Raw genomic sequence first — 16,779 nt, 5'->3', positions numbered from 1 at the left:
ACGAATGCCCTGGGAGTGAGTGTCTTTAGTGTGTTCTAGGAGTTGCAAGAAGGCCAGTGTGACTAGAAGAGGGTGCATAAGCACAAAGTGGTAGAAAATGAAGCCAGAAAGATACCCAAAACACAGATTATATAGGATCTTCTGAACTACACAGAAGACTCCAGCTTTTGTTCTGAATAAGGTGGGAAGCCACTAGAAGTTTTTCAGGCAAAGAAATGATATGATTTGACTTAGATTTTTAAGATACTGCTCTGGCTAATATATTACAAATAATAATGGAGGCAAGAGTAAAAGAAGCCACTGAGAAGGCCATTGAAAAAATCCAGGTAAGAGATGATGATGGGTTGAACTAGAGTTGGTAGCAGAGAAAGTGATAAGAAATGAGCAAGTCTTTGGCTATATTTTAAAGTACCTATTCTCCTGAAGCTGTTTCAAAAAATTGAAGCAGAAGGAAAATTTCCAGACTCTTTATGAAGCCAGCATTACCCTGATTCCCAAACCAGACAAAGACCCCACCAAAAATGAGAATTTCAGAACAATATCCCTGATGAATATGGTTGCTAAGTTTCTCAACAAGATCCTAGCAAATAGGATCTAACAGCTCATTAAAAAGATTATCCACCATGACCAGGTGGGATTCATCCCTGGGTTTCAAGGATGGTTCAACATTCGCAAATCAATGTGATAGAACAAATCAGTAAGAGAAGAGAGAAGAACCACATGGTCCTCTCAACTGATGCAGAAAAAGCATTTGAAAAAATCCAATATCCATTCCTGATTAAAGCGCTTCAAAGTGTAGGGATAGAGGGAACATTCTTGAACTTCATAAAATCTATCTATGAAAAACCCACAGCAAATATCATCCTCAATGGGAAAAAGCTCACAGCCTTCCCGTTGAGATCAGGAACATGACAAGGATACCCACTCTCACCATTCTTGTTCAACATAGTATTAGAAGTCCTAGCAACAGCAATCAGACAACAAAGAGAAATAAAAGTATCCAAATTGGCAATGAAAAAGTCAAACTCTCTCTCTTCGCAGATGACATGATACTTTATATGGAAAACCCAAAAGACTCTACCCCCAAACTAGTAGAACTCATACAGCAATTCAGTAATGTGGCAGGAGACAAAATCAATGTACAAAAATCAGTTGCTTTCTTATACACTAACAATGAAAACACAGAAAGGGAAATTAGAGAATCGATTCCATTTACTATAGCACCAAGAACCATATGATACCTGGGAATAAACCTAACCAAAGAGGTAAAGGATCTGTACTCGAGGAACTACAGAACACTCATGAAAGAAAATGAAGAAGAAACAAAAAGATGGAAGACCATTTTGTGCTCATGAATTGGAAGAAGAAACACTGTTAAAATGTTTATACTGCAAAGAGCCAGCAGTTTTTTATGGTAATCGGATATAGGTTAAGAGAGAAATAGATGGATAGATTATGACTTTAACAAGGATTTTGACTAACAGATGGAAGTGTGAGTTCCTGTATAGAGATGGAGAAGCAAATTTTAGAGAAAAGATCAGGAGTTCAATTTCAGATACAATTCATTTGAGATGTCTGTTAAGTATCAAGTAAGAATGTCCAGGAGGTAGGAGGCTGTTAAAGAGAGAGATCCTGGGTAGGGGTAAGAATTATGAATTCACTTGCATATAAATAGCATCCAATGCCTTATGACTGCTTAAGACTTCCTAAAGAGTAGGTGGAGAAAGAAAAGTGAAGAAGTCTAAACATCATGTCTTAGGGCTCTTCAGTGTTTAGAGATCAAGGAAATGAGGAGGAACTAGCAAAGAAAGCTAAGAAGAAACCATACCTGATAGGAAGAAAACTAGATGCATGTGGAGTGAAGAAAATATTTGCCTGAGGAGGAAGGGTTCTATGGGGTCCTTGTTGGATAAAGTTAAGACTTAGAGAAGCTACTGGATTTAGTAGCATTAAGTTTTATGATGACCTTCACAAGAGCAGTTTAGGAAAATAGTAATGGGGACACCTGGGTGGCTCAGTGGGCTAGAGCCTCTGTCTTCAGCTCAGGTCATGATCCTAAGTCCTGGGATGGAGTCCTGCATTTGGCTCTCTGCTCAGCAGGGAGCCTGCTACCCCCCCCACCCCCGCCCCCCGCCTGCCTCTCTGCCTACTTATGATCTGTCTGCCAAATAAATAAATAAAATCTTAAAAATAAAAAAGAAGAATGGTGGAGAAAAAAGAAGACAATGGAGAGATGAACACAGTTAGAGCTGCTCTTGCCCTACATGTGATCACAAACTAAATACGGCTTTTGGTGGCTTTATGGGGCTAAGAGTCGAAAGTTAGCATCTGTGGTCCACCGAGTGTGGGGATTTAGGCTTTCAAAGGGCTTGATTCTAAGAGAAAAACATAAACTGGAAGAAAAGAGACATTCATATAGATTGTAGCCTCGCTTCACATCATGAAGATAGCTCAGAATCTAAAGCTTTGAAATTGGACTAAGATGGTTCCAGATGGATAGAACCCCCACCCCATTCTGATAGAAACAAAAGTCTTCTACAAAATATACCATCATCCTAGGGCTCAAATTACTTCTACAAATCATTTCTCAAACACAGTGCCCAGCACACAATCAATGGTAATGAGGCATACTGGTTGATAAAACACCACAAATGAGAACTGACAGAAACAGCAAACAGAATTAGACTTAAAAGAAAAACAAGAGGAAGAATTTGAAACTGAAGGTATAATAGACAAAGTAAGCCCTATATAGGAGCACAGCATATTCACAATAGTAACAAAGATGGCAGAATATATGGGTGCAAGTTCAAATAGGTAAATAGATGTAATAGTGGGAAGTTATAGACGTTCCTTTCAGATGGCTTTGGATGTCTCAGTAAAATTGAAAGGTTATCAGTCAAGAATAAAATGAAGGAACAGGTATAATAAAGTTGAGAGAAGAAGAAAAGGTTTTAAATAATCAGCTGGGAGAGTGACAGAGGGAAACATAGTGTCATTTTCTGGAAGCCTTACAAACATTTGAATTTAAAGTGAGTCCAGGGGCGCCTGGGTGGCTCAGTGGATTAAGCCGCTGCCTTCGGCTCAGGTCATGATCTCAGTGTCCTGGGATCGAGCCCCGCATCGGGCTCTTTGCTCAGCGGGAGCCTGCTTCTCTCTCTCTCTCTCTCTGCCTGACTCTCTGCCGACTTGTGATCTCTCTCTCTCTCTGTCAAATAAATAAATAAAATCTTTAAAAATAAATAAATAAATAAATAAAAATAAAGTGAGTCCAGTTCAGCATAGTTGTGTTTTCCTTCAGCTACTTTTAGCTGTATAAATTCAGGCATAGATCAGGCACAAAATTGGACTTCTATAAGGTTAGGACTTTATAAGACAAGTACATTGAAGTGAGGCAGGGCAGGGATATTAAGGAAGTCTTCGAAGAAGTAAAGGACTCAGGGTTTTTACTTGGGTAGGAAGGGAATTGAACATATGATCCACATATGATGAGGGATGATGAAAAATGTGGTAGTATCAATGGATATTAGGTCCTGATGGGAAGGAAGAGTTTTTTAGATAGACTCAGGACACCAGAGTGAATGAGCTTAAAAGAGAAGAGAGAGATTATGACATAACTCTAGTTGTAGGTGATAAATAAAAAAGGCCAGGATATGGCCTGGGAAGTGAATGGGGCAGTCAGGAGAGCAGGAGAAGGATATGAGAATTTTGGCAGAAGAGTTCAGGGAACTGAGAGGCCAGGGTATGGGAAGTGCTAGCCATGAGAATTTAAAATCATCAAGAATTGGCTAATACATAGATTTTCTGAAAGTCATAGGCATCCAATACTAAAATCTTCAAAGAAAGTGGATGACTTGGGGCACCTGGGTGGCTCAGTAGGTTAAGCCTCTGCCTTTGGCTCAGGTCATAGTCTCAGGGTCCTGGGATCGAGCCCCACATCAGGCTCTCTGCTCAGGGAGTCTGCTTCCCCCTCTCCCTCTGCCTGCCTCTCTGCCTACTGTGATCTCTCTCTCTCTCTCTCTCTCTGTCAAATAAATAAATAAAAATCTTAAAAAAAAAAAAAAAAGAAGAAGAAGAAGAAGAAGAAAGTGGATGACTGCAATGGGAAGAGGTAATGGAGGACATAGCGTAATGACACTAATTTTACCAAAGAGTTGTTTTAGGGAAAAAATAGAGAATGGAGGTGACAATGAAGAGCAAGAAAGACACTTTCTGTACTACAAGTACGATGCTAATAAAGGCTGTGGCAGAGCTTGAAAGGACTGCAAAAGAAGCACTGTCCTCATGGGAGACCTAGTTTTAGGTTAGAACATTTAGGCCTGCAAAAGATATATTATGGTATAGTGCATTATTAATAGCTCGGTATATCCTGAGAACAATTAGAAAGTCCCTACCAGGTTACCATTGTACAACATAATGCTTGAATTCAAAGAATTATACCCTATAAAACAACGGGAGTGTGCTTGATGGAAAACTTTTTATAAGGAATTTATTAGCTTATTTTATTAATAAAATAAATTTATTATTTATTATAATAGAAGGGGAAACCGTTTCTTGGAAGAAAAGAGGTAGTAGTGAAGATAATGTTTTTACACCCACTGGATAATATTGGAAGCCTACATTAGATCCTGGTAAAAAATCTGGCACTCATTTCTATAAACTTTACAAAATGTCCAAAATTCTAAGGGAAGGGAACAAAAAGGGACCAGAGGATCGGATTTCTTTTGCCCCTTTCTTCCATATCACAAGAGATCAGTGGTTCTTCAAGTGTCCCTGGACCAGAATGAGATTCTGTTGAAATACAGATTCCAAGCCCCAACTTAATGAATCAGCAACTCTGGGGATGGGGCCCAGCTATCTGTGTTTTAACAGATGGTTCTAATGCCACCAAAGTTTGAAAACACTGCAGGAAAGGACAGTCCCTACTTTTGGAGCCACCAACTCAGCAAGTATTCGTTTTGAAGGATTAGTAGAATAGTAGAAGAAAGAAGAGTTGAGGATGTTTTGGAAGTCTAAAATAATGGGCCAGAGAGGAAGCCCAGCATGATGTAGAAGAATCTTTCTAATAGGGGAAGGATGGAATGGACAAGGATAGAAATGACATTTGCCAAATACTGTTTGACTATCTTGCCTTTTTAATGCAAAAAAGCAGCACTATCTCATTAAAAAATTCTTTGCCTTTGCTTTTAATATAAGGTGCTACTTCAATATTCTGGGCCTGTTATTCCAGAATTAAGATACTAGATCAACACTCTTTCAGCCTGAGTATTTCCTGTAGACTGACTAAGACTCCATTTGATTCTGCTGGGCATTCGGTGAAGAGAATGGTTGGCAGGCTTACACTGGCTGCAGGGATTTCAGTTTTTCTTGCTTAGAAATCTGATGAAGAAAGCCCCAAAGTGATAACCATTGAATTGTACATTTTCTTTCTATGGAAACAAAGGATGTTTTATTATTTTTATTCCAATTATCGTGAAGATATTATTTTACCTCAGGAGATTGATGTTGTTTCTGTATATTTATTTTTAAAATCTATAATGACATAGAACGGAAGTGGACAAGTATACCACATCAACTGCAACTTTTCTATTAACTATGTAACTTTAGACAGTTCCCTTTAAGATGATGAGTTCATCTGTGGAAAGAAGCAATAAATTCAACCATTATATCTTTTTTGTTGTTGAAATGCCCTTAAATTGATAGGTATGTGAAAAATATACTATTTTTGGTATCAATGTTACATAACATTTACTCCTTTCATTCATGGACTGAATATAAATATCTTTATAATCTTCTAAGTTTTTTCACAGTTAAAACTGTAAAGATATATGTTTAAAGTATGATAATTTGTAATGATGGTTCAAATATGTTTTAGTATGTAATTTAAATATTTTTATGTTTTATAATAAATTAATAGGAAAATACTGGATTGATCCAAATCTCGGATGCCCTTCAGATGCCATTGAGGTTTTCTGCAATTTCAGTGCTGGTGGTCAGACATGTTTATCTCCTGTTTCTGTAGCAAAGGTATGTATTGAATTATAGAATATATGCCTATACTTGCCCAGTATCAAAGAGCATGATTTTTTAAAATGTTACTTTAAATAATTATGATTTTTATGAATGGAAGTAAGATATCTTTTTCTGCCATATATAAGAAAGAAAATTTCTTTTGTTGTTTTTAAAAAAAAATTCTAAGAGGGGCACCCGAGTGGCTCAGTGGGTTAAAGCCTCTGCCTTCGACTCAGGTCATGATCCCAGGGTCCTGGGATCGAGCCCCACATTGGGCTCTCTGCTCAGCGGGGAGCCTGCTTCCTCCTCTCTGCCTACTTGTGATAACTCTCTCTTTCTCGCTCTCTGTTAAATAAATAAATAAATCTTTAAAAAAATTAAAATGAAATAAAAATTAAAAATAATTCCAGGATTATGGACATTGGGGAGGGTATGTGCTTTGGTGAGTGCTGTGAAGTGTGTAAACCTGGTGATTCACAGACCTGTACCCCTGGGGATAAAAATATATGTTTATAAAAAATAAAAAATTAATTAAAAAAAAAAGAAGCTGGGGGAAACAAAAAAAAAAATAATAATAATTCCAAGAGAATCTTGATATTTTGGTTGTATTTTATGATTGGCATGTCATGGCTTAGTCTACTGATTATGCTTTTTTAATCTCCTTTTTAAAATGTTGTGGGAGGGCACGCCTGGGTGGCTCAGTCAGTTGAGCAGCTGACTCTTGGTTTGAGCTCAGGTTGTGATATCAAGGAGTCTGCGTGAGATTCTCTCTCCCTCTACCCCTCCCTGCCCCCCAGCCCCTCCCAATTCATGCTCTCTCTAAAACAAAAAATGTGCAACATATGTTTTTATGCATACACATACCTTGGAAAAATCCCCCAAACAGCTACAATATTTGTAATTAGTAACCAGTTACCTAAAGGTTTTCTGAAAATCACATCATTAGAAGAGGAATTTTGCCACAAAGCTTGCTATTTTTGATGATTTGGCACAAAGAACATCCCTTCAATGGATGTTTAAACATCCATTGAATATTTTTTAAAACTCCTTTCAAGTATAATAACATGAATGAAAGTTAGTTTGGCATGATACTGGAATTATAACAAGCATTTATGAAACCTATAGCTTAGCTCTACCTATAATATCCTGAAGAAATCAAAAGTGCATTTCTTTCTTTTTCTGGCTAAACCAGTTTGGTATTATTACTAAGGACTTACTTCTCATCAACAAAGAATTGATACACCTGCCCCTTATATATTTGGTCCATCACAAAGAAGCGCAGCTAAAATGTGCAGTCTATTAATCTCTCTAGCTGCTCATTGTTTCACTGGCCTTTTATAAAATATCCCCCTTCATTAAGGGTGTTTCACGAGTTAATCACAGTAGCATTCACCATTATTATTCTCAAACCAGGAAAGAGTCTTCCATCCCTAGGGAATGCATGTTCCTCTCATGAAGATCAGCATGATAGTCTTACTTCCAAAATATCTGTATGATCATCCTCATTCCCCTGGATTTGGTCCAGGATTTTTATTTGCATTATCATAAAAGACAGATGAAGACCAGGAGGTGTGTACAAAGGAAATAGGAACACTGAAGTCGTTGCACTCCAATTCCTTCCTTCACTGAATCAACTCTCCCATCTGTCCTATCCATAAACTCAACCTGAGAGAGACTGGGCAGGTAGTGGAAAGAATGGTAGACTTGGAATTAGGGACCTGGGTTCTAGTCTCTACCCCTCTACTAATCTGGCAAATGATGCTCTGAGCCACCAAATATCCTACTCTGTGCCAGGCACTGTGTTGGTTAAGTGACATTTGGCCCCTTAAACCCTTACAACAATCCTGCCATGTCAGTGTCATATTCCACTTCACCAACAAAGACACTAAGGCTCAGAAAGATTAATTTACAAGTTTGTGATTCTCAACTGTAAAATAAAGGAACCTGAACTACTTAAATTCTAATGTTCCTTATGATGATCCTTCCATGTTTTCATCTTTATTGACCTTCCTTTGCCTTTCTTCTCTTTTCCTTTTACTTTTTTGGTGCCTGTCTTTTTTTTTCCCCCTCTGATACCTCATAACTGATATTTTTCTAATTTTATGTTTGGAAATCAATATAAATTCCTTGTTGAAATCACTTTCATTCACTTATGTTATGACCATACGCCTGCTTAAAGAATAAATAAAATAATAAAAATGTCAAAAGCTATAGAAAAATCTACTTCCTTTTCCAAGCCTAGGAAATCTTCAGTCAGACCTCCTTGCTCCAATTTTGCCCTGCACTGTTGACTTTATTATCAGTACTTGTTCATGCCTTCATTCATTTCAATAAACATATATTCATGACTCCATTCTATGGCTGGAACGACATTAGGGGCTGGCAACACAAAAAATAAGATTCTATCCTTGTCTTTAAAAGCTTTTATAATTAAAACTTCTCAACAAGGTATTATTACAACTTGTAACTTATCTTCAGAAACTCAAAAAAAGATCTTCAAAGTAAATTATAGATAATTTCAGATTTTTGTGGAAGAAATTATTAAAGAATTAATCAACAACAAATAACTAATGCATTTTAGATAACGTGAAAATTACCTCGCTTTTTTTGGTCATGTCTAGTATCCTCGTGGTATGCTGAGGCCAGCTCATACAGACTCAGGAGACCCTATTGTTAACACCCCTTTCCAGCTCCGTGTTCAGTGATACCACCATGATTGCCTGAAGTCAGCCATGGTAGGAGTGGTTACACCATAGAAACTGGAAAATGCTCTAAATCAGCGATTACCGCCCCCACCCCACTCCACCTAGCAAGAGCCAGTGGTTAAGCATTTATCAGCATACTGTTGACTGGCACTTAAATGCCAAGGAAAGGGGCTTTCTCAGGTCTTCATTTCAAGGACTTTCCTCAGGTTCCCCCAAATTATAAGCTATTCAGTTGCCACATCTTATAACTTGGATATTATTTCTATGACATTAGTTGGAGTTTGGAGTTGGAAAAGTCCAGATGAACTTCCTTCACTTACTGAGCTCAGAAGCCACCCATATCATCACCATTCACTGTCTAAACACCCCAGTGTGGACAAGTGCTCAGCCAAATGGCTCAGGATTGTCTGTTGGCTTCAAGGGATGGAATGGTCAGATTTTTGAAGAAAACACTCTACTTGAACCTAAGGTGCTTTCAGATGACTGCAAGGTAAGGGATGGCAACTTTTAGAATTGTTCAATATAGCTAACATAAAACTGAAAAGGACATAAAATTAAAATAATGGGGATAAGACTCTAATTGCAAACTGAAGATCCAGAGGCTAATAAGTTTTAAGGTGCCCTATTTGTAATAACATTACATTTTTCAGAATCAATCGTTTGCTTGTATCGTATCTTGTCAACTTCTGTAACACCCACTGGTCATCCATAGATTTTTATATGCAGAACAGATGTTAATACATAAATCTAATTCTTATTGCTCGTATGAAATATCTATATTGCCCCTGCATTGATAGAAAGAGCATATAAATAAATAGATTTATTTCTTATATTTCACTACTGTAATTCTACATCTCATTATATATGGAAGACAGGTTATAGAGGCAAGTCTGTTGTATTTCATTTTGTCAGTCCCTATACCTGAAACCAAATACGAGCAAAATTGCATATTGACTCGCCCTACCAATTGATATTTGAAAAATAGCCCATTTTTGTTTTACAATTAAACAACTAATATTATAAAAAATCTATAATTTTAAAATGTTTTGGTATAAAGCAGGTGTCGGCTAACTACATTTCACAGACCAAATCCACCCCACCACTTTTTTTTTTTAAGATTTTATTTATTTATTTGACAGAGATGACAAGGAGGCAGAGAGGCAGTTAGAGAGAGGGGTGGGGAAGCAGACTCCCTGCTGAGCAGAGAGTTGGATGTGGGGCTCCATCGCAGGACACTGGGGATCATGACCTGAGCAGAAGGGAGAGGCTTTAACCAACAGAGCCACCCAGGTGCCCCGCCCGCCACTTGTTTTTGTTAATAAATTTTATTAGCACATAGCCACACTCATTTGTTTACTCAGTATCTATGGCTGTTGTCACACAGGGATGACAGAGTTAAATAAATGTGAGACTGTGGCTCACAAAACCTAAGACATTTATTATCTAGCACTTTACAGAAGAGTTTCCCAACACTGTTAGAAAGAGCATCCACATCACATACATTTCATTAATGATTTCAAGTAGCTTGGTTTCTTGCTCTTGTGCACCATAAAGCCCGTGATTTAACATCTCTTACCATTTCCAGGGAATTCTACTTTTTCACATTTTATTTTCAGACAAATAGTGCTTGAGAATTTGAAAAATGAGAGGCAAACAGAGATATATGGCTCATTCTTTAAAAGCAAAGAGATCAATATTATCAACAAACTCATTTGAATTTTATAATTTTTTCCAGAAACTTTCAATGACTCACTACTATCTCTGAGATACAATCTAAACTTATCCGCTCTTTGTTTAGCGCTTAAAATAGTCCGGCCCCAACCTTTCTAGCTTGGGCTTTCGGTGGCTGTTCGCCCTAAAGTATGGTGAAACTGATCTATTAATAATAATAACAATAATAATATCAACAATAATCTCTACTATTAGTCACTGGGACCTTATTATATAGCAGTTACCCTGTATTACATACATTATTTTATTTAATTATAAGAGCTTTATAAAGAAGTTTCATTTTATAGGTAAGAAAATGAAGAAACAGAAAGGCTAAATAACTTGCTCAAGGTCATGTAGCTAATTAGTGGAGAGCAAGAAATAAACCCTAGGTGGGTATAACTCCAAAGTCTATGCCACACTATACTGCTTAACTGAAATCTCATTTAATCCTTACAACTGTGTGAGGTAAGTGTTTATTTTTCAAATTTTATATATAAAGAGAATGGTGGTACCTGGATTTCTATCAAAATCTGCTCTTCATCCCCATGTAGACTTACTTTAGCAATCATCTACTTTTCCAACAGTTTTTTGTATGTTTGTTTTTACTCATGTCATTATCTTTCTCTGAAATGCCTTCTCTACCTCTCTAACCAAGTAGAAGTACTAGGCATACTTGAAGGCCCATTTTAAATTCTGAAGTCTGAATTCATGAACCTTTCCCTGAGTACTTCAGTTGGAAATGAGGAATTTAGTGCTCACTGTCTACATTATTTATACTGTACTCACCATATGTTGTCTTGTGTTATGTCTACGTTCATGTTTCCCCTCTCCAACTAGATTTATAAGCTGCTAGTCTTCAAAATCCAGAGCTGATTTATTCAGCTTCATATTTCCCAAGGACTGTTACAAAATAGAGGATTACATCTTACTCAGCTGTGCCACTTGTACTTAGTATCCAATAAATATTGCTTAAAAGACTTAACGAGTTAATCTAATAGTGTCTTACACACACACACACACACACCAAGCTGATGACTAGTGAATGAAATTTAAAGCTTAAATAATCACTGAGGTTTCTTCACATTTTAAAATTTATATCATAATTCTATAAACAAGTGAATCAACTTTTTAATAAAAAGCTTCACAAAACTAGCAAATTGTGTTTCTCTATGTTATCTTGTTGAATCTTAATCATAAGAGATTTTATGATATGTGTTTGTTCCATAGTAGAATTTGTCTGAAACAAAAGAACATAGAGTGATAAGAAAAACAGAAAGACCTAGAAAGAAGAGAGGAAAGAAACTATATAAACAGTAACCACAGACTGGAAAAAAAGAAACCTTAAAGGTGATTCAACAGAATTATAGTTTATTTCCTAATGAAGCAATTTTGGTTATTTCTTGCCTAAATTACAGAGAGGTTGAGACAGCTCATTGCTTTTCCTCCAAGAATGCCCATCCTAAAGAATCAGTCTCAAATAAAGGAACAGAGAACAGATGTGTTACTCATATTAGGAATAGTACAGCCTTTTAATTCATACCTGGTCCAGTGATCTACAGACAACAGAAGCAGAAGCCTAGCCTTAGTCCCTGGGACTGAAAAATCAGAATACACATTGCCATTTGGAGAAAAGAATGAACCCATATTTTCAATTAGTCATAGTGAGTGTTAGCATTGCACACTTACTCTATGCCAGCATTTACTTTGTTTTAGGGACTTCCTATTCATTATCTCTAATTCTTAAACTAAATCTTCATTGAGAGTGAAGGGCATTGTCTGCTGAGAACAACTTCTGATGACATGATTACATATCAAAGCATTTTGTTCTTGTTTTACAGATTCAAGATGGCAGCTGGCATAAGGCAAAATTCCTTTTTCACACCCAGGACCCTAATCAGCTTCCAGTCATTGAAGTACAAAAACTTCCTCATCTCAAAACCAAAAGGAAGTACTACATTGAAAGCAGTTCTGTATGCTTTCTCTAAGGTTTCTGAATTAGTTCAGAATTCGTGCTGTTGGCCAGGTAATTGTTGCAGAGGGAAAAATACAGACAGAGAGATACTATCATTGTGAAATGCATGGAATAAAGCATTGGCTAAATCTTAAAGAATCTCAGGAAGAAAAGATTTCCTCCAAAGAAGGAGAAAAGGCATTTTTAAAGGACTATAATTGATAAAGTATTTAATTCTTTAAAAAATTATATTGATCTGAGCTTTCTTAGAGAATTCCCTAGAACTGAAAATTTATAAACATGGAATTCTTCAGGGTAGCCTCTATTTTTTGACTGAGAGCAAAGTACCCATTAGACAGCTGGAGATGCAGAGCACTATGGAGCAATACTGGCTAATGCTTCCACATGTGTGATGCTTCTGTCTAAAAATCACAAGCCACAGTCCAACATGTCTTATTTTCCCAAACACTAAGCTGTATTCAGATCCCCAATGGGCATATACATCTTAGCCGGTGGTACACTACCTCTTACGTGTTGCCTTTTTATGTTGCTTGGTGCTCTTCCTAAAACAAGGTGCTTGTGGCTTTCATAGACTGTTTTATTTCTTTTTTCGTTTTTGTCATTCTTTAAGAGTGTATGTACTGGTTACATCAAGATATGTTTTGGTTGTTAGTACTTTATTTTAATTTGTTTGGTTACATGCTTAATAACAAGTAAAACATTATTTATGTGAAGTCCTTGTTCTATTTTAAAATTCTCTTTGTGATATGGAATCAAAGCCAGCACACAGTAACCTGTGCTTATGCACAAGAGAATTAGGAGGTTTCTTTTGTTTTTATTTTTTAAAGTGTTGTAAAAAATATTACAGGCCAGCTACTTCCTGTAGTAGGTTTGGGATAGAGTTTGGGATTGTGATATACTATTTTTAAAAAATCCATGATCATCTGGAATGATACTATGTATATATATATTTTGTAAAGTTTTAATTCAGCAAATCTTTTGAAATTGCTGCTGTTTTAAATTATAAAAACCATTATTTCTTCTTCATAGGAATTACATGTTTTTATAGTATTCATTGATTTTATCTCACTATTCTTAAATTTATTGTGTTTGGACCTAAAAGACTTCAATTTACCAGTCTTAAAAGCAACATTCAGGAAGAAAAAAGTCTTTAGCCATTTAAAATAGGCTCAGCCCACTCAGAATTCCCTTGTCAGAGAAATGTTATTCAGTATTAAAAGAAAAATATTATACCTTTTGGTATATAGAAAAGCTTGTACATCCATTATAAACATATCTTTAGCCACAGCAAACCACACTTACCTATCCATAATAAAAATATGCTTGAAACCTTTTTTGGTGGTATTCATTTTTCTTCTTTTGTTATCATATCCTTGTATTACCAATGGTAGTTCTCTGGCATAGTCCTTCTGTCCTCTGTACATATACATTATTACAAAGTATCTGTTACACACCTATAAGAGGATTATAGGGTCTATTTTCTACTTGTGCAAAATGAGGTCAGAATAAATTCTCATATATGGTCAATTGACTTTCAAAAAATGTGCCAATATCATTTAATAGGAAATGGACAGTTTTTTCAGCAAAAGGTGCTGGGAAAAATGGATATCCACAAGCAAAATAATGAAGTTGTACCTTTATCTGGTATCACATATACAACTTAACTCAAAATGGATCAAAGTGCTAAATATAAGAGCTAAGCTTATAAAACTCTTAGAAGAAAACATAGAGGAAAGTCTCCATGACATTGGATTTAGCAGTAATTTCTTGAAGATGACACTAAAAGCATGTTCAAAAAAAGAAAAAAATAAATTGGACTGCTTTAAAATTAAGAACTTCTGTACATCAAAGGACACTATCAAGAAAGTGAAAAGACATCCCACAGAATGGGAGGAAAAATTTGCAAATCATATATCTGATAAAGAATTAATACCCCAGGATGTATTTTTTTAAACTCCTACACCTCCACAGCTCCCTCTGCCCACAGATCCTGTCCCCATGCTTTAAGAAACCACCATTTTGCACCATAATTTAATGAATCAATTAATTAATTAAATTTCTACAACTCAAAATAAAAAGCAATCCTTTTATTTTGAGTTGTAGAAATTCCTCACACCAGTCAGAATGGCTAAAATCAACAAGTCAGGAAATGACAGATGCTGGCGAGGATGCGGAGAAAGGGGAACCCTCCTACACTGTTGGTGGGAATGCAAGCTGGTGCAGCCACTCTGGAAAACAACATGGAGATTCCTCAAAATGTTGAAAATAGAACTGCCCTATGACCCAGCAATTGCACTATTGGATATTTACCCTAAAGATACAAATGTAGTGATCCAAAGGGGCACATGCACCCGAATGTTTATAGCAGCAATGTCCACAATAGCCAAACTATGGAAAGAACCTAGATGTCCATCAACAGATGAATGGATCAAGAAGATGTGGTATATATACACAATGGAAGACTATGCAGCCATCAAAAGAAATGAAATCTTGCCATTTGCGACAACATGGATGGAACTAGAGCGTATCATGCTTAGCGAAATAAGTCAAGCAGAGAAAGACAACTATCATATGATCTCCCTGATATGAGGAAGTGGTGATGCAACATGGGGGCTTAAGTGGGTAGGAGAAGAATCAATGAAACAAGATTGGATTGGGAGGGAGACAAACCATAAGTGACTCTTAATCTCACAAAACAAACTGAGGGTTGCTGGGGGGAGGGGGTTTGGGAGAAGGGGGTGGGATTATGGACATTGGGAAGGATATGTGCTTGGGTGAGTGCTGTGAAGTGTGTAAACCTGGTGATTCACAGACCTGTACCCCTGGGGATAAAAATATATGTTTATAAAAAATAAAAATTAAAAAAAATAAAAATAAAAATAAAAAGCAATCCAACTGAAAAATGGGCAAAGGACTTAAGAGATATTTCTCCAAAGAAGATATACAAATAGCCAACAAAAGAAAAGATGCTCAACATCTCTAGTTATTTGGAAAATGCAAATCAGTGCCATAGGTAGATACCACTTGACATTCACTGTGATGACTATTATCCAAAAGAAAAACAAAACCAAAAAAAATGAAAGTAACAGGCATTGGTTAGGATGTGGATAAAGTGAAACCTTTGTGTGTTGCTGGTGGGAATGTAAAATGGTGTAGTCATTGAGGAAAATAGTTTGTCAGTTTCTCAAAAGTTAAACACAGAATTACCATATGACCCAGTAATTCTAACTTGTGTATATGCCCAAAAGAATTGAAAGAAGGGACTCAAAGAGATGTTTGTACACAAGTGTTCATGGAGATATTATTCAGAATAACCCCAAACTGGAAACAACCCAAATGTGCATCCACAGATGAATTGATTAACAAAATGTGGTATGTACCTACAATGGAAAATTATTGGGTCATAAAAAGGAATGAAATTCTGATATGTGCTAACAACACTGATCACCTTGAAAACATTACACTATGTGAAATAAGGCAGATGAAAAAGGGCGAGTTATCTGAAATACCTACCACTTATCTGAAGTATCAAGAATAGACAAATTCAAATACAGGAAATAGAACAGAGGTTATCAGAGGCTGGGAGAGATGGGAATGGGGAACAATTTTGTAATGAGTGCAGAGTTTCTGTTTGGGATGATGACATTGTTCTGGAGATGGATGGTAATAATGGTTGCACGACACATGAATGCACTCAGTACAACTGAACTAACACTTAAAATGATTTAAATGACCAATGTTATGTTGTACATTTTACCACAATTTTTTTTAATGGGGTGATGACAAATATGTCTGATTTCCTGCTTGAGAACCATGGAATGCTTTTTTAAAGGAGCAGAATGTGCCATACCTTTTGTTTCTCCCCCCCAAAAATAATTTATTTCAGAGAAATAAATGGTTTTTCTAGGTATCATTTAAGAACTAAATATATATATACATATATATATATATATATGTATATATATAATAGAAATATCTCACTTTATGCTTTTTTTGAAATATTAAATTTAAAGCACAGTTTAATCAACATAATCATAGATAATATAGCATATATAGTGATTAAGAGTACACTGGAGCCTAGCTGTGTGACTTTGGGTATATTATTCTTCACTGCCTCAGTTTCTTCACTGCAAAATGAGGATAATAAAAGTAAAAATCTTTATGAGTTAGGCTTCTTAGAGAAACAAAACCAGTAGGAGATATAGATAGATAGAAGTAGAAACACAGATTTTAAATATAATACACATATAATATTGTTATGATATATAAATACATTTTTTATTTTATGTTTTTATATGGAAGCATTATGATGAATTGGCTTGCACAATTATGGAAGCCGAGAATAGCCACAATTTGCCACCTGTAAACTAGAGACCCAGA

The 16,779-nt window shown here is 36.2% G+C and overlaps 1 protein-coding gene across 1 annotated transcript in view; it reads left to right on the top strand.

Moving 5' to 3' along the window:
• COL24A1 (collagen type XXIV alpha 1 chain) overlaps positions 1 to 13,111 on the top strand; it is a gene marked incomplete at its 5' end in the record, with an annotated part of 325,357 nt that extends 312,246 nt beyond the window's left edge. The window contains 3 exons of the mRNA XM_082688569.1: positions 5,915 to 6,024; positions 8,989 to 9,204; positions 12,266 to 13,111. Of these exons, the coding sequence (XP_082544695.1) occupies positions 5,915 to 6,024; positions 8,989 to 9,204; positions 12,266 to 12,412 (473 nt within the window). The 3' untranslated portion in view covers positions 12,413 to 13,111. The remainder of the gene's footprint in view (positions 1 to 5,914; positions 6,025 to 8,988; positions 9,205 to 12,265) is intronic.
• Between the last annotated feature and the right edge of the window lie 3,668 nt (positions 13,112 to 16,779).

This window comes from Mustela nivalis (genome assembly GCF_964662115.1).
Source record: "Mustela nivalis genome assembly, chromosome: 10".
Classification (NCBI taxonomy): Eukaryota; Metazoa; Chordata; class Mammalia; order Carnivora; family Mustelidae; genus Mustela; species Mustela nivalis.
This window is presented reverse-complemented; position numbering and strand designations above follow the sequence as displayed.